The 18,985-nt window shown below is 42.8% G+C and overlaps 2 protein-coding genes across 2 annotated transcripts; both read left to right on the top strand.

The window, feature by feature from the left end:
* Window positions 1-3,655: 3,655 nt before the first annotated feature.
* On the top strand, window positions 3,656-5,878 carry LOC306748063 (uncharacterized protein; the record flags this gene model as incomplete). The annotated part of the gene is made up of 3 exons (XM_079231185.1): window positions 3,656-4,118; window positions 5,088-5,248; window positions 5,546-5,878. 3 exons carry the CDS (start codon window positions 3,656-3,658, stop codon window positions 5,876-5,878), a joined length of 957 nt encoding a protein of 318 aa, XP_079087311.1.
* A 1,719-nt stretch (window positions 5,879-7,597) lies between these two features.
* On the top strand, window positions 7,598-18,806 carry cfap65 (cilia and flagella associated protein 65; the record flags this gene model as incomplete). Its single annotated transcript, XM_079230565.1, has 34 exons — window positions 7,598-7,675; window positions 8,079-8,248; window positions 8,335-8,437; window positions 8,832-8,998; window positions 9,257-9,465; window positions 9,573-9,709; window positions 9,797-10,022; window positions 10,162-10,430; window positions 10,525-10,719; window positions 10,853-11,058; window positions 11,204-11,360; window positions 11,565-11,693; window positions 11,955-12,206; window positions 12,311-12,450; window positions 12,585-12,669; window positions 12,787-12,933; window positions 13,093-13,258; window positions 13,653-13,781; window positions 13,893-14,106; window positions 14,249-14,368; window positions 14,583-14,673; window positions 14,818-14,903; window positions 15,042-15,108; window positions 15,345-15,455; window positions 15,865-16,056; window positions 16,371-16,529; window positions 16,692-16,832; window positions 17,002-17,118; window positions 17,281-17,415; window positions 17,499-17,549; window positions 17,652-17,833; window positions 17,934-18,065; window positions 18,244-18,621; window positions 18,731-18,806. 34 exons carry the CDS (start codon window positions 7,598-7,600, stop codon window positions 18,804-18,806), a joined length of 5,217 nt encoding a protein of 1,738 aa, XP_079086691.1.
* Window positions 18,807-18,985: the final 179 nt, after the last annotated feature.

Genomic DNA, 18,985 nt, shown 5'->3' with positions numbered 1-18,985 from the left:
GTTTTGAATTAGCCTCTCTCCCGTGCACCACCATGCAAGAAAGGCGTAACCGTTTTGCTAAGGAGGCCCGACAGAGTCGCCCACTGGGTTAACCTCTTACATTTGTGTATGAATAGAAGCAACGTGAATGGGTTTTTTTTTTACAGCTGAGGGCAGAGATGAGCTTTGAGTAGTGGCTCTGTGTCTCCCAGACTTGCTCTTGTCTGTTTTGACTCTTTAGTTTGCATTGTTGCTGTTGTCTATCTGGTGTGTGTGTGTGTGTGTGTGTGTGTGTGTGTGTGTGTGTGTGTGTGTGTGTGTGTGTGTGTGTGTGTGTGTGTGTGTGTGTGTGTGTGTGTGTGTGTGTGCGCGCGCGCATACAAATATGTGTGTTTGTGTTCTTTCATCTTCAAAAATAATACATTATTATACCAGACCTATAGTGCAGCCGGTGAGATCAAATATTGAAACACTAATTTGCTTGACATTTAAGATTATTTTCATTTATTTAGTGCGACTGACCAGAACAACACTTAATAGCACCTCCGAATTTTGGATAGTTTTGAGTACAGGACTGGCCAACCAAAAGTAAAATACTCAATGCAATCAATGCAAAATTGGTGTAAAAAAGAAAGCAAAGAAAAAGAAAGAACCAGGCCCAAATATAACCCAAACTTGTCTTCATTTCGGGCTTACATCGTGCCCAGGCTGCAGTAACTGCAGTGTGGTTGGATAATCTACAAGGTGCCGCCACACTAACTGCCGCACTGAAACCTGGATGATGAGATAACCACAGCTAGCCTTAGCTACGTAGCAACAGCTTGGGGATTTAGTTTATTATTATAAATAACTACTGGAAGTGTTGCTAAATCAAGATGAGGAATAAAAACCGAGCTGGACCTTTGCTAAAGCTTTTGACATTGTTTAAGCTAACTTTAAATCAGATATTTAAATGTATTAGATTGTAAATCAATTCAACATATTAAATCAATGTATTCAATTGGTTTTTATTATGAACACAGGTAATATGGACAGACAGAGAGCTAAAAAACATTTGGACTTTAAATAATCACAGTGAATTCGTTGAAGCGGCCCTGATTCATGACCTCCGGTTTAATAAATGTTGTTTTGGATGAAGGAATCTCATTAAAGACAAAAGATTTCCATTCTAATCAAACAAGATATAGGTTGACCTCACACATGCGATCATTCCATCCGCAGAGTATATTACTGTTCAAAGTATCAGGCTATGAATGTAATCTGTTTTTGAATAGATAAAATGATATGAAGAGGCTACAAAGACTATTTTGTTAAGGGTTATTAACAGGGCAATTTTAATGACCATAAATCACAATTCCAATCTATTACCACACATAACACCTCTCAGTGGTGTTAATTATTTTAAAGCAATGTTTTTAATATCTACTGAACCTTATCTATGATGTGATATTTCTGCTAGGAAGACAATATATGTTGTACAAACATTATTAAATAGTGAGATATGCTCTCCCAGATCTAATGTAGAACAGATCACAGAGTATTAATTATTTTACAGCTGGCTTTTACAACCTGGAACTTCACACATTGCTGTGACCTGTTTAACCATCAAGGGCATGGAAACAAATGTCCTCATCACTGACACATGAAGCATCTATTTTGTCATAAATAATGTTATGTCATATGATAACCTTTCATTTGCAATTAATGACTTCTTCTTGTTAAAAAAGAAAATGAAAAGATTAAAAAACACTGGTATATATTAATGCGGGTTTAATTTGTTTTATAGACTTTGTAGATAAAACATGACTTTCACCACATAATGACAAACAGATATTCTTGATGATTTCATATTCTGACAGATTCAAACAATTGATTATGTCAACAGCAGAATAATTACCAGACTGACACATCATAAACATGTGCAAAGTATAGCCAGTATGACCGCTTTCTTACAGTAGAGCCATTCCTCATAGTCATTGCTTCTGACTCCGTGTGCTCTACCTGTGGGTCTATCAGACTCTTAGTAATAATTGATGATATAACATGTTAAATATTAACCTGTTTCTCCTGAGAGATGACTTTAAACAGGAAACATCAAAGCCTCTTTATATGTATGTGTGTCTTTTGAGCCAAAGAAAGAAAGAAGCTTTATCACTTGCGACTTCATTAAACTAAGTCTTATCTTCAACTGCTGTTGTAATTAAAATCCTTTATATTTACAACTTGAAGAACACTGATTTCTGGTTCAAAGCAACGTCTGAAAACTGTCACATGATAATAATACTCAGACAATCGTTTGCCTTGATGGTCATACAGTATAAACACATGCCTGCACCCACATATGCATCTCTATGTCTTTAAGTGTATATGGTGTGTAGCTCAGCAGCTGTCGGTGTGTTTGTCTTTGAAGTGAGAGCAGTTTGTTTTCCCAGGCCTCTGACTGTCTCTTATCTGTCCAGTAAAAACCAGCAGGAAATCCCCACTGGTTGAACTGTGGCTGCTCGATGCAGATTGGACGCTGTTGGTGAAACAGAATGAGCACATCTTAAAGTATTACATTGAGGTACCGTTCCAGATCAGGTAGGAGTCAGCTTTAGGTTTGGCAACAAGATGTCTTTTGCAAAACTGTATTCATAATATAAAATGTTGTCAGGTTTTATCCAGTTATGGACCACTAGCTCATCCGGAGTGTGTGCCCAGGCGCTTGGCAGCGACCTTACGACCTGCGGCCCTTGCTGCATGTCATCCTCTCTTTTCCCCCCCTTTCCTGTCATTCTCCAGCTGCTCTAATAAACGCAATAAAACAAGATACTATTATATTAAATAATTTAAGGGCTACCTATATGCACATATCTTACTACCTTTTATCCGAATCCTTGCACATTATAACGTGTATTGTGATGCCAGACAGCTGCTCCAGGACTTTGTCTCACCTGTCCGTACTTTGTGTGTGACTCTGGTCGGCTGGGACAGAAAATGAGTTTACTCTCTTGTCAGTTTACTGCCCTTTATCGGCTCCATGGTGTGGTGATGACCGATAATCATAGCAGCAACCGCTGATAAGAACCGTTGGTTACTGTCAACCTTAGCGGGCCATAAAATGTAATGAAGACTCAGTTGTAAAAAGATGAATTTCGTCATACAGTGAGATTACAGTATAATCAACGCAATATAGTTTTCAAGTGTGTGTGTGTGTGTGAAGTTACACCTCAATCACACCTGAGACATGGGATGATATTTTAGGTCAAACTGCCAGACGGATAAAAGACTACTAGACTAAAAGATAGAAAGTCATCAAGGATTTTGCATGCTTAAGAAGGAATGAAACGTAAATAATTATTACTTTTGAATAGTGTTTGTTTGGAGGATGTAACATGCAGGAGTGCACCAATGCCTGCAATTAATCCTTTACTAGAAGGAGCATACCCGGCCCTTGTAGGGCTCTGGCCAATCACGACGCAGCAGACTTTATAGCGCTATTGTGTGCGAGTAATTTCTCAGCTCACTGCTGGAGGGGAAGTGTCTATGTGTTTTTTTACGCAGACGCTTAAGAGGAGTAGGTCCGACACAATACATCTCTTCGAGGAAAAAGTAGTGCAAATATAGCAGTTTCTGACAACTTAGCCTGTGCAGAAATTAGAGACACTTCACTTCAAAAGTTGTTTGAATCCACAGAATGACCACCACCATGGAGAAATCTCAAAACTTTCGTATTGATGCGCTACTGGCGCACGACGTGCAGCAGAGGACGGACAGTGATGCTGCGCCCCCGGGCTTGTGTTGCAGCAGAAGTCCCGGCGGCAGTCCGGTGTCGAGCCGCGGCTCAGAGACGCTCTCCCCTCATCCCAACCCAACAAACTCCTCTGCAGCCCTGCCGGGAGTTCTGTCCAAATCACAGCTCTTCAGCTTGTCCCAGTCAGGCTTCACCGCTTTGCACCAAGGGGGTCTCCTCGGAATGCACCCGGGCTCCACGTATCCTCTGGCGGCCCTCGCAGGCCAGCACCCCGCCTTCATGTACCCCGCCTTTACGCAGCTGGTCCAGCCGTACCCGGAGCAGCTGAAGGGGGCCATGGCGACGCACCCGCTGGAGCCCTGGATCAGAGCCGGGATGATGATACCCAGACTGGGAGACTATGGAGGTGAGTCTCCCGGTTTCCTGAACTTTAGCATTCTTCCTTCCTGTAACTTAAGATGGCGAGAGAACTTCATTATGTTTATCCAGATGTTAAACTATCCCTTCAAAATGACAATCCAAAGGTCAAAGTTAGCTAAGATTCAAAATAATAATAATAATCAGTATACTACTACTTCTACTGGTACTACTACTACTACTACTACTACTACTACTACTACTACTACTACTACTACTACTACTTATTCTACTACTACTACTACTACATTTACATTTATAAAAAAATAATGATATACTAATAATAATACTGGACACAACTACTTCACCTAATTAACATTACATGGATCATACATTTTTTTCCCTTTATTTTAAATGTTATGTAAATCAAGCAGTTGCTGTGTGTTTTGTTAATTATTTTTGTAATGGGAAGGTCAACAGCCAATATATTCATGTGTTTAGAGCTTCCTAACACCTGTGTGTTGGTTTTGAAAGGGCTGTGACATTGAGATGCTGTCTCTTAAGAACAATGTACATCATAAAACATGCAATATTTATTGTATAAAGGTAACACCTGAAATATATGTACTTAATCAATTGATAACATTTACAGTGTTTTCATTAAGGTAATGGTCTCCGGTGGTGTTTTATTACCCCTCCAAAGCAATATCCTCTCACCACGGCCTCACATCATGGCAATAAATGTTAACGGACAGAGAAAACAAGATATACAAGCAGGAAGACAGATGGGCTAATGGGCCTTCAGGGAAACCAAACTGGAAGATTTTGGGAGGATGCGTTTCAAGATTTTTTTTTTTGCATAATATCCGTCAATGGCATGCTTTTTTTCTTTCTGATTTTCATTTTTAGGCTTCTGTAGGCCTCTTTTGATGATAGGCCCATTATCCATAATAGTAGTAAGCGGATGAAAATGACAGAATACTCTAACTCTCTTCCTCTCTCTGTTTTCCCTGTTCAGTCCCGATCCAGGCAGGTATGTTGGGGAAGTGTCGGAGGCCCAGGACAGCTTTCACCAGCCAGCAGCTGCTGGAATTAGAAAACCAGTTCAAGCTCAACAAGTACCTGTCCAGGCCGAAACGCTTTGAGGTGGCCACTTCACTCATGCTGACTGAGACTCAGGTGAGAGAGAGTCAAAGCCTGCAGGATGTACAGTATTAAATATTGTATCACATGGTACATTGTTGTTGTAGTGTGAATGTATTCCTTTATACACATCCTTCCAAGTCACTGTCAAGTTGTACAATATAGTAGCTTACCTTCCTCATCTTGAGAAAGGGTTATGGCGCCCTCCTTTTTCAACATTCTTCCCATCCCCATGCAACTAATCCCTTCTAGGAGAAGGAGAACACATTGTTGCACCCTGAACCCAACACAACTAAATGTGTTTACACGGTTTAACTGTCATGATTTCCCCAGGTCAAGATCTGGTTCCAGAACAGACGTATGAAGTGGAAGAGAAGTCGCAAAGCCAAGGACCAAGCAAAGCCACTGACTGACACAGAAAGAGCTGGAAGGGATATTCACTGCACCAAGCCTCAGAGTGATTCACACAGCTCGAGCCTGGAGGATGAAGAGGAGATAGAAGGGGATGAGGAGGATGAAAAAGAGGAGATAGAAGTGCTGAGGGCAGGCTCTTTAGGCTCTGTAGGATTCATGAGGCATGCTGGAGGAGAAACAGGGAACTACAGTTCTTACTCTGAGGAGGAACTGGAGGAGGGAACAAGAACAAGAAGTGGGGTTTTTGCATAGTTATAAAGTTCAGCATGCTTTTATTGTACGTCGTTTTATGTTTATTACTCTTGAGAAAACAATACACAATGCAATCAGGTGCAGAAACATGGTGGCATGAAGAGGATCATTCATTTTTCACAGCCCAACATGGTGCCATATCTCTACCTGGTGCACCCAAATTATATCGATATGAAAACTCAAAACATCAACCCATAATAATGCCACATTTATGAATGTGAATATTGAATGGTTCAATGCTCAGTAATCTCTCTGAGTTATGACTTCAGACTCAACCAATAATTCAGAATTATATATATAATATTTACTTGTGATTTAAACAGTACAAACATACTGAAAGTTTATGTTCCTGTTCTGTCATTTACAATGAACTAATTTATCTATGAATGTACATGTACTTAAAGTGTATAAATGATTGCACTTTCATGGTAGTGGATGAAGAGACAGAAGGAATATCTTGGAGATTCGTGTTGTGAAGAGTGTAAGTGTTACATTGGTGTCAGGTCTGTTACAAATGTTGGCAAATATTTCACCATTATTTGCAATTTTTCCATATTTGTAGCAAGACAAATAATGGATTCATATTCACCCAATTCAAGTTTTGGGGTCTAGGTTTAGCTTTTTGATCATGAAATGTTGTTGTCTCATAGTCAACCTTTTGTTTTCTATTATCTTTTTGAAATTGCATGCTATATTTAGTTAAAGCCACACACATACACACACACACACACACACACACACACACACACACACACACACACACACACACACACACACACACACACACACACACACACACACACACACACACACACACAAAGAAATGGCTGCAGCTACTCTATGGTTTTCTGTGTATTTTGTAAACTGCTCTTATATGAAGCGTGTTATGTTGTCAATATATAATTTAACATTATATAATTTAATATATTTTACTCTAAACGCAACACTAGTGTTTTTGTGGAGGTGAATAGTTTGAAAAATAAAGGTGTATTCATATGTGTTGAGTCTAATCAAGAGAGTCAATGAAAATCAATGCGATTCACAATTAAAGGGACAGTTCATATTTATAACACAGGGAAACAATGCAATCCTGTCTGATTGGAGGGTGATTCCTTAATAACTTACAACTATGAGTCAAATGATCGTGTGTCCGAAATAGAAACACTCCCTAGTATTTATAAAAAGTAGTTCTACCAGTTCGCGAAGTGTAAATATCCCTCCTCCATTGCCGTAGTTACTATGGTGATTTCAAACAATTACATGTTGCAGAGGTAAAGCCGTGGCCGAGAAACTTTTGATTGTTGTTATCGGTGTTTTCACACCTGGATAGCAATGAACAACTTGGTTGTTTGACGTTTGGAAGAAGGTAAGAATACGTTAGTGTGTTTAATTTATAAATAGTGTTAACGTGTGCAGCTGTCAGCCCTCTATCCGCGCGTTAGCTCGGTTAGTTATTAGCGTCGGGACCGTAGCCCCAGAGGCCTGTGAGGACAAGTTAGTTAACTAGGTTAGTAGCGATGGTCTTAATTGACGTTAATTCCAAAACACTCTCAACTCGGTCCTCGATGTATGTTTTGGCTAGATGGCTCTCAGAGTGAAACTGTAATAAATGTGACAACTCTGCGAATTTACAAATCTTCAAACCACGGAAAACGCCCCTCTGGAGCTCATAGTTGTCATGTTGAGCTAACGCTGGATGCCTTCTGCCTTTTCCCAGCCATGTTTGCTGAGGCTCGGGGTCCTGAACCCTTGGCTCCAGGAGCACCATGGAAGCCCTCCACCCGTGGGAAAGACAAAGTAATGAAAGCATGAATTTAAACAGATTGGTGCCAATAGTAATGAATAACTTGTGGTCTGCTTTTAATTTGTAACAGACTTTTTTTTTCTGAACCTGTGTGGAAATTTGATCAGTTTTTGTCACTCGGAATAAGCAAAATGGCCCATGAGCCACAGCAGTCTATACCTATACCTATCATTTAATTACACAACTCAGTGCCTGTATAGATTGTGGCCTTTTCCGATATAACTATATCAGTGTGGCTGTTCAAGCTCTGCAATAAACATGAAATATTACATGTTCAATTTACAATGTCTTTAGGGCATCTTCTGAAGTTTCTTAAAAAGTCATTTGCGTCCATAACTTTTCCAAAAGTCACATCTTCTGCAACGCCCCACTATGCAGGATCCAGGGATTCGCCAGAGGCAGCGGGGTGGAAAGTATCAGCGGCAAGCGTCCAGCCAAAGAAGCTGTCTATTAGGGTTGGAATTGAAGCCAGAGCTGGTCTGGGAAGACTGGGACCTGGGGAGAGAGTTCACCCAGACATTAGTGTTAAAGAATATTCATCGCAAGCTGCAGAAGCTACACGTCAGGTCTTACAAACTCACATGGTCATACATATGCAAACACATATATAAGTTATGTATTCGCACAATATCCTATCTTTGAACCCTCACAGGCCTCCAGCGTCCAAGTTTTTCACCACCTTCATTCCTGAAATAATAGTTCTCAGCCCAGGGACTTCTTTCTCCATGCCAATCTGCTTTAGACCACTCCAAAGGGTAAAGCATCACAATCTTATACATGATGCATCTATTAATATATCTTACCAGTTTTTGAAAGTATTGTGGCCCAATGTGGGCTGAATTGACATTTCAAGACAAATAAGTTTCCAGTCTTACCATTAGAAAAGGTCAGATACTGTAAGACTAAATAACCAGTGTGGATGGTTGAGGGAGATGGGATTATTATAAAAAAGAAACTTTGAACATTTTAGACTATTATTATCTTCTTTTTATTATGAGTATGTAGTCTTTGTTGAGCTGACAGCACCATAAGAAGCAGATGTGGCTTTAAAATGATGAAAGATCATCATCCATAAAAAGAGATGTAACATGATCTACTCCTCTCTCCTGTCTTTTTGTCTGTGTGTGTCTGTCTGACTTCTTGGGACAGTGTGAGTATGAAGACAGCATTGAGTTTCAAGGTAAAGATGGCAGCCTCCAGGTTTGTCTCCGTGCCATCATTCCCTGTCATGCCCTGGAGGTACCTGACTCTGTGCTGCTACCACTCTGTGCTGTTCAAAACTCCTCCAATACTAATTTCCTGTTTAAAAATGTCAGGTATGTATGATATGAGTGTGTTTTAGACTAATGCAGGAAAGTAAGAGGGATGAATAACCTGGGTAGAAAGGAAGCAGAATGCTTCATATTTATATTTTGTACTTTATGTTCTTATTGGTGTGTTTGTGCTTTGCAGAAAGTAGTGAAACAAATCACGTCACACTCTTTCTCCTTTCACTCCACTTCCCTCTTGTTAATCAATCCCTCTCTCCTTTTTCTGTGTCTTCCCTTTTTTCCTGCATACTCTTCTTCCCACAGTAAACTCCAGACATGCTTCCAGTGGAAGTGCACAGCACCGTTCCAGCTAAGCCCTGAGCAAGGCCTGTTGAAGCCCGGTCAGGAGTGTCGCGTCACTGTGGTCTTCCGACCAGAAGAGGCACTAGTGTACCAGCAACAAGCCAACTGCACTTTTGGAGAAGAAGGGGACGAGGAAGAGAGCTGCTGCAGTGTGCTGCTGCAGGGACTAGGTACAGTTAATAGCACTAACAAAGGAGACAGGATGAAAAGAGAACAATAACCCACTGACCAATACTCTCCCACTTTCCTCTTGTCTTGTCTCTGACTTCCTTCTCAGCCAAATACCCATGTCTTCAGCTGAGAAATCCAGGTAGCAAAGATGAAAAAAAGCAGTGTGGTCCAGAGCTGCACTTTGGCTCTGTGGCTGTCGGACAAAGTTTGCAGAAACACTTTGACATCTTTAACCCCTCCCCTGTAAGAAGCACACAAAGATACACAAACGCAAAACGTACACTCTCAATGACCTTCCCTATCATCGCTTTTTTTGCCGCTCTCCTCCAGGTAACTGCGTCATTCTCCATTTCACGACTGTCCAGTGGGGTCCATTTGTTGGAGTCAGAGTTTGGCTGTGATATGACCAGGGGCAAGGTGGCACCTGGAGGATCGCTCCGGGCTTTAGTCACCTACACTCCTGCTGTGGTGGATAGTGTCTCTGTGGAGTACTTATCTCTAAAATGCAGAGGGGCATTAAATAAAACTCTGCTCAAGCTCATTGGAAACTGTGTAGGTAAAGGGCGCACATAAAGGAACACACAGCGTATACATAACTGGGTACTCCACTAGCATATTTCCCCCCTTTTTTTGCATGAAAAAAAGGGAATCTACAGCTGGATATATACATACACACTTCTTTGTTTTGTAACTAGGTCCCAAAGTGTCCTTGTCCTCCTCTGTGCTGGACTTTGGCTGTGTAGAAGAAGGAGGAGCAGTCGTACAGACAGTGGAGCTGGTTAATTCTGGGCCGGTTGAGGCTTTCTACCAATGGGACCTTGATTGTACTGGGAACAGTGTGTTCAGCATCCAGCCAGCAAGTGGCACCGTATGCCCACACACCCATACCACGCTCAAGGCTGTCTACAGGCCCACGCAGCCTATTGCACATCACAGGAGAGTGACATGTATCATACTGCACAGGGTAGGAGCCAATTATGCAGATGAATACACACTCACAGCACACGCACAAACATCAGCAATATTCATTCTATCTATCTACTTGCTCTTTCCTGTAGGACCCCATATTCCTTGACCTGATTGGTACCTGTCACTCAGCCCTCCGGCAACCAGTGATACTGAAACCTGAGCACTTGGTCCTTTACAAGCTTCACTGGTACCGCAGACATGACCCGCCAGACACTCTCACTGCCACGCAGCAAGAAAAGGAAGTACACTTGGACCAACAGGGAGTGATCTGCCCGGTGGAGGATGTAAAGTGCCGGAGGGTGAGATGAAACGTGCAGATTTGTCTTGATTTTAAATAATACATAAGAAAAGACACCAGTAAAAGGCACAGTATATGTTTGGTATTATCTCTCACTCTTTCTCTGTGTCCTTTTCTAGAAGTCACACCAGGAACCAGACAAGAGAACTCCCATGGAGGAATATTATCAGTCCTGCTTGGGTTGCATGGATCCCCTCTCTTGCAGTGCTGTATCCTCCCCACATGTATCTGTGGTGCCCAGTGAGCTACTGTTTCATCACAAAACATCTTCATCCACTTCTTCTCAGCCTGTCTCCATCACCAACCACACCAGGGGGACACTCAGGTATCAGTTCTTGCGCTGGATGGTGGCTTCTCACTCTGGCACTACGAGTGCACGCGTTGTGCTTCTGAATAAAACCTGACTAGAATATCTGTTTTATTGTTTTTCTTGCTCGATCTGGTTTCTGTTGCATGTGATTCTGCTCCAGCCTGGTGTGGACCGCTGCCCAAGACTCTCCGTTCACTGTCTCTCCCTCATCATGTGACCTGGCTCCTTTAAAATCCACTTCATTCAGAGTGACCTATGACCCCAAGCAGCTCAATACTCTGCATGGAGCGCAACTTGAGTGCTTTGCATTCTATAAGGTAATGCTGTTCGATAATCTATAGATGAAATTCCATCACATCAAGTGATTGTGCCTTTCTCTTTCTGAATAAATATCTGAAAAAAATCATTCAAACCATTCAAATCTGTCACCTGGCTTTGTTGAAAGGTCAACTACAAAAGAATAACAGTATAATGCAACACATTTGGCTGTGACTATTGTGTTTCTTCCCTGGATGCTGCAGGACAATCATCAGATAGAGGGCCGACTGCTGTGCCCACCCTGGTGTGTGACTGTCAGAGTCACAGGCCATTCCTTTCAGCCAGGCAAAGAGCATTTCATCCCATGCTGCTCCTTACAGCCTCCTCAAGTGGTGAGATACAAGCAAGAGAAATAACTCAAATGTTACATATCTGTCTCTCTCTTTTGAAGCCTCTCATTTGTCTGTAGTTGTGCCGTTCTCTCAGTAAACAGGGAACAAATGAAGCTATTTATGCTAATCATCCCAGAGAGAAAAAAAGATGAAGGCCTTGCAAACTGAACATTTTCTTTGAAAGCTGCATAAAGGACATTGTACCACTGCCATGCACTAATATACAATACTCTGGTAACCGTAATACTTTGTTCTTTGAAGGTGTTTCCAGCCCTTAGAGTTCTCTCCTATCGGACAGTGCTCCTCCAGAATCGTGGGGACCTGCCCCTCGGTTTCTGTCTGGACCACAGCTCAAACCCTGCATTGGCAGAATCTGTGTCCGTAGTGCCGACCTGTGGTCTGATCCAGCCTGGGAAACACCAAATCCTCACCCTCAGAACAACCCCCACGGAAGACAGTCCAAAACAGGGATTCAGTCTACACCTTCAGCTCAATGCAACTAAACAAACAAAGGTACCATACACACTACACGGGCACACAGAGGACAAAAGCTGGAGCACTCACCACACTTTGCTTGCAGGCTAGTTTATCCGTGCATCTGTTTCTGTGTCCTTTAGGAACTGATAGTTGTCAGTGTGGTGGAAAAGCTGTGTGTGTCTCTTGAAGGAGACAACAGTTTATATTTCCAGCCAACATCTGTGGGCTCTCGGACGCAGCGCTCCCACCACATCAGGAACCTCAGCCGCCTCCCTCTACGGTCGGTTGACACCATGTTTGTTATTCCAGGGCTGTATTTGTGACATTTTTCAGTGTGTTGTTTGTAGTCTGGACTTATCCGAGCATCATCAATCTTGTCTACAGCTGGCTTTCTGTGATTGTCCTTTATGATAGATTCCAATGGAGCATCCCAGAGCCAGACCAGGAGCTTATCTTTGTTGAACCAGATGCTGGCGAACTGCATCCCAATGAGAGCTCGGTGAGACACCGAGAGAATCATGTTTATTAAAGCAGAGAATGTGCTTTTGATGAAATGTCTTAGCAACTAACTTTATTTACCTTTTGTACTATCGTTTGTGACTGGTGGGCATTACAGATCCAGACATGGTCCTTCAGCCCACTGGGAGAAAAAACATACACACTCAAACCTACTCTCACTTTCTGGCCGACCCAGACTCCTGGATGTAGCAAGTCACACCTCACCCTTGAAGTGGTGGGGTCGGGCTCTAAAGGAGTCATAGAGGTGGGACTGTCATTTTGTGTCATTGTATGTGTGTGTGCGTGTGTGTGTGTGTGTGTGTGTGTGTGTGTGTATATATATATGGATGTATATGTGTATTTACTTGAGCTGTATGTCAATTGTCAAGCAGTGTATGCATCTTTGTTCCCCCTCCCTCCCCAGGCAGAGAAAGCAGTTCTGGAAGTGGGAGAGATTCTGGTTGGAAGCTGTCGGGCAATTCAGGTTCCTCTGGTGAACAACAGCCCCTGTTCTGTCTCCTTTTGTCTCTCTGTGCAGCAGATACTTCTGGATGAGGATCTTACTTATGACCCCGGGACTGAGCCAAAAGGTATTATCTTGTGTGTGGTCCTCGCTGTCTTCTGCATACTGTATTTACATGATTGATCAACTCTCAGCAGAGGTTTGATTTTAGCGTGTCCAATTGAAGATCACTGCACAACCTATGTGGAACAATTGCAACTTACCATTACTGTGACCAATCAACCATTTAATGCGCTGTAAATGAAACAATCTGTGAAAACAGAAATTGGTTCCATACTGGTTTGTTTAAAAAGTAACTCCAACTACGTCAGTGTGTGACCTCACCTGCTCTAACTTAACTTAAAATGATGGCCAAATAAAGATGGACATCGAGTGGAAACAAGATGGACTGCTGACCACAACAGATACAGATGTAGTTGCTCCAGTGTTGTAGACTAGCAGTGTCCTGTCTGGCCCTTTAGCCCTACAGCTGGACTGTGAGAGGGGAACCATCGTCTCACGCTCCACAATGCTGCTGCGATCCACTGTGAGACCACACAGACGAGCCCAGTACCTGTGGACCATCAGCTACCAGATGCTGAATGCCACTGGTAGATGGAAAACACTAACACTACAATCCTGAATTGTTCTGCTATTTTGTTTTCTATTACCTTATACGTAATGCTCTTCCTCTTTCTATATCTGTCTGTCTCTCTCCCCAGGATTTGTGTCATCCCCTCCCCAAGCAGTGTGTGAAGTGCGAGCTAAAGGTGTGTTCCCCACCCTGCAGGTGATTGATGTGTGCAGTGGTGGCAGTGTGGGCAGACTCAGCAAGGTGCACCTGTGGAAACTCTTCTCACTGGACAGCCTCAATGAGCACATCCTGTCCGACCCGTCCCCTGCAGAACTCACGTACAGAACCCCTACCAAGGACAGGTGAGGGGAAGAATACATTCGTTCTCATTTCAATACTGTTTCCCGATAATGATTTGTTTCTTTATTGCAAAAGACAATGGAATAATACTTGGATATTATATGTTGTCTTTATGTCTTCTCTTCCTGCATCTAATCTGAGCAGTTCTCCTCCAGTCTTCACCAAAGCCAGGTTGGATTTCAACTTCAGTGGCACTCCCATGAATTCAGAGCCCTCAATTTTTATGTTGATGTTTCACAACCCGGGCTCCATCCCTGTAGACTGGTGAGTAAAAAGCAGAATGTAGAGAATACAGTCAATCTAAAATAAAGATAACGACATTCAGCCTTTTATTTATATGTGTCACACATTGCTCAATGTATGTACAGTATACAGGGCAGTGTCCTCTTCTATGGATTGTGAAGTAGGGAGGAATTTGAACAGACTTTTTTCTACTTATCTTTGATTTAATGATTTTTGGCCTTCTCTTCAATATCAGGGCGTTCTTGTTTCCAGTGGACCAGCAGATAGAGTTGGAGTTCTGGGCAGAGACGGGAGAGCTCAGCAGCACTGAACTGTACCAGATGAAGGTCAGGCATGTCTTTTCTTTAAAACAGGAATGCCTTTTAGATTTCAGTACGTGATTAAATGTGACTGAGACTTTAATATTTCAAAAGTAACCTTTCTGAAAACCACACTGACACTATGTTCACATTTCTTCATATCATTGACAGGTTCAAGACAACCATCTGTTCAGCATTTCTCCCCGTTCTGGCACTTTGCTCCCTGGCCAGCAGAGGGCAGTACACTTCACCTACAGGTCAGATATTATTGCAAGGAATAAAGCACAGAATAATACAAAAGACACTTTGCTATTATAGGCAAGGAGGAGAGTTATGTGAGAGCAGAACATACTAATATTACGATCCCACAATAATCTAAACTTTGCCCTTCACAGCCATGACTTTGTCGGGACGGATCGGCTTCCTGTCATGCTCAAACTTTCTTATGGTAGAGAGATCTCGGTGAGGCAGAACTCCATATACATTTTCATGATCCTCATTTATTCTTAGTCTCACAACACCAAAAGCAAATTTGATTGACTATGATGGTAGAATCTAAATTTAAATTACACTTTTTTGTCAGTTCATTGGTTCTATTCCTGTTTGTCCCTTGACCTAATATCACCTAATATGTGACTAGGTGTGGTGAACTAATATTTGGTTAACATCAAATGCGTCTGATGTGGTTCTGTGTGTAGCTGAACTTTCAGGGGTTGACGGCGGAGAAAGACACGCCCTATCTCCACTTTGCCTCCAAACAACATGTCTTCACCTCTGTCACTATTGGGGACTGTACTCCACCGAAGCAGGTGTGTTAGATTTCTCCAACATGAAGCCTATTATGAGGGGCCTATTCACAGTGAGCTGAAATATATCACACATTATATACATTCATATATGAACTCATATTCAGTGAAACGGCTTCCACGGAGGTATCCTGTTATTTAACTTGCACCACTGGATTCCATATGAAATCTCAACATAGTTGTGATCCACAAAGCAGCAATTGGCCCATACAATGCGATTAAAAATCCTTTTTTGTTTTGTCAAATACAGTTTCCATAATAACTGTGTTTGGAAATCCATTGTTATCCACTGACATGTGTTCCTTCCTCCCTGTTAAAAATACTTGTAACTGTTAAACCTGAGCTTAAAAACCTGAGCTTCCCTGAAAGGCTATACAAAACCCGGGTGACTTGGCATTTGTTTTTCCTGCAGGTGTATGAACTACACAATTGCGGTGCAGTGCCAGTCCGTTATGAGGTGGACACAGCTGTGTTGTCACAGCTAAAGGTGGACAACTTCAACCATCCAGTGCTGGTCTGCCTCAATCCAGAGGGCGAGGTCCTACCTGGGAAGACGGCCATGCTGGAATGGATCTTCTCTCCATTGGAGGCTAAGGTGTACCATGTAAGGATTGAGCCACACTGCCTTCCTTCCTCTGCCCTCTTAGCATTGTCCCCTCAAACTTTTTATCCAGCTGATTTGGGTATTATGTATTGTAGGCCCCATGCTTCTCTCCCTTGTACACGTTTTGTAGCATTGTAATCCAATTTATAGCAATTTAGAAATGAAGCTGGCACGGACAGATACAGAATTTAATGAGTTTTTATTGATTGATTTATTCAGAATAATGACGCATACCACCATAACATTTCTACCATTAGCTAAGTACCCCAGTGTCCAATCCCTTTGATTGTGATTCTGTCTTTGTGCATCACCAGATGAGTATTCCTATCCATGTCCAGGATGGAGACTCCACACTGGTGAGGTTTGAAGGATGTGGGTTTGATTCTCCGACACTGGGCTCCACAAACCCATTTAACTGCAGCGGTACTAAGGCATCTGAACCCTGTGTCAAGAGGGTGCCCTTCCCGGGACAGGTGGGAGCAGTTCTTGTCTTTCCAAATAATTATTGTAATACTTTAATTCAATCTGCTTAATACCAGCAGTCTATTCCTTCATAAGTCTTCTGTTTTTTGTATCTGTGACCATTTGAGCCTGTATGCATTCATCTCAATGTGTCTATCTGTGTGTGTGTGTAGGTGGTATTTCTGTCGGAGGACAGTGTCTCTCTTGGCAACATCCCTGTCTGCTCACGATCTTCAAGACTCCTCTTCCTGACCAATGTGTCCCACACAGACTCCTCTGTCCACTATGAATGGGACAAGCAGAGCTATCAGCAGGTACAGAACGGTGCACATGTAGCCTGTGAATAAATGTCACTTTTTTGAAGAAGATACAAGCAAATCCTCCCGCTATGTGTCGGACCGTCTGTCATATACAGCGCAAATATACCAAGGTTGTACATCAGGGATTCTCACATGTTTGTACGTGTGTTTTGCGTTGTGTCAGGTTGTGCAGATCCACCCAGAGCAAGGAGTTCTGTGTCCAGGGGAGAGTGCCCTCTGTGTCCTTACCTTCACCTCTACTGACTACCCCACTTGTTATCAGCTAGATGTCATCTGCCAGGTACCACAGCAGTGCTAGTGTAGATCTTTTTTTTTTTAGCCTGGTGAATTTTAGTCTAATATTGAATGACATATTTTGTATTTTGCTTTAGCAGACAATTGTTTGAAGTTAATCTTTTCTCCAAAGTACGGATGATACAGTGTTCTCTCCTCCCCTCTCCAGGTTATCCAGGAAGCCGCGCTGAATCGGTATCGTGATGCTTCGCAGCGTTGGGAGGAAGAGAAAAAGAGACAGCGAGATGAATTCACTATCAAGGATAACAATCTTACAGAAAGCCGAAGACTTCTGATAGATAAGGTCCTTCCTCAAGTTCAAATAGATATTTTTCGACAGCGATGAAACAGCCTTCTTCGCCATAGTTATCCTTTGTCTTGTTACAGGAACCTGCAGCAGCTCCAGTAAGAAAAGGGCCACCACTCAGGAAATACAAGGTCTTCATTTGCTCGTGAACGTTATCAAATTAAATTATAGACATGCAATAAAACAAAAACCTGGCTTCATATCGATGACGCCTCTCTTTCTCTCCCCTCCAGACTCTTCCTCCCATCTGTGCCAGTGGTAGCTGTGAGCGTCGGGCCCAGCGAGAGACCGCGAAATCACCGAGGTGCCCGGAACCCCCACGACCTGCTCTGCTGCATCTCGGGGTTACAGCGCACTCTCACGGGCTTCTGGAGTACCTTCCACACCTCGCTGACCAGTCCAATGAGCACTATAGGTAAAGCATATGAAGTGTACGCTTTGCATCACCGGCACAAAGACAGACTGAGCTTTGATGCACACCACCGAAACATTTACACGTGTGCTGTCCTACAAAGATGCTTCCAGTCAGTCAAGCCCCAGCAACCTGAAACATCTTCTTTAAGCACTTCCTCTTCTGCTGGGCTGCCCTCAACGACACATGGCGCTGAGAGAGACATCACCATGCATGCACTCACCTCTCTGCTCAGGTAACACTCACACGCACACACACACACACACACACACACAGAGAAAAGACTTGGATTCAGACATCCACCCTGACATATGCACCGGAGTGATCTCACTTGTTTTTAGGATTAGCTGTTAGATGTAGCAGGAAAGTGTGTATCTGTGTGTGTGTATTAATGCGTCTCTCTCCTTTTCCAGGGGCGTACTAGATGATCCAGCCTTCACCCATTCTATGATCACTTTGCCATCCAAGCTCATCACTAAACGGCCGCAAGAAACTAGTTCCTTTCACTGCCCCACATCTCCTCCTCGCCTTACACCCAAACCTCAGGTTCTGTCGAGCAGGACAGCGGAACAGAAACAACAGCACAGCACAGTGGACAGTGAGGGAACTGCGGGGCGTCTGAGAAACCAGCTCCCAACGCAAAACACACCACTCACTGAGCATGCGCCTGCGAACATGAGTGAGGATGTTTTGCTGAACACCCTCCAGAACCTGATGATGGAAGCTGTCAGAGGAGAGCTTGTCCTCACAGCGCACCCCCGCACTGTTATGCTGCCACCTGTTTTTACCAGGTGGAGACAGACGCACACTTTCTGTTGCCTTGGTAGTTTAACTTCCCTCCACTATTAGTCAGAGATAAAATGTTACACCAAATGGCTAACATATTGTGTGTTCCATTAGAACCAGGAAGATGTACAAAGCCATGGCGGAGGAGGGAGAAATCATGAGGAACAGAACAGAACCAGCAGGGATTTAAGTCTCTCCATCCAGCATTTTCCATGTTCTCTTCATCCCAACTGCAAGTTGCTGAGAAACTTCACACTGGCAACAATATAAAATGTTCCCACTGGTGACTTGCTATATTGTGAACTAGATTTTGTTTCTCATTGCATTTGTGTGATATTTTGCATGACTGTTAGATGACATGTGGATGCA

Source organism: Taurulus bubalis (genome assembly GCF_910589615.1).
Source record: "Taurulus bubalis genome assembly, chromosome: 15".
In the NCBI taxonomy this organism is placed as follows: domain Eukaryota; kingdom Metazoa; phylum Chordata; class Actinopteri; order Perciformes; family Cottidae; genus Taurulus; species Taurulus bubalis.
Note: the sequence above shows the minus strand (reverse complement) of the source record. Positions and strands in the feature narration are given on the sequence as shown.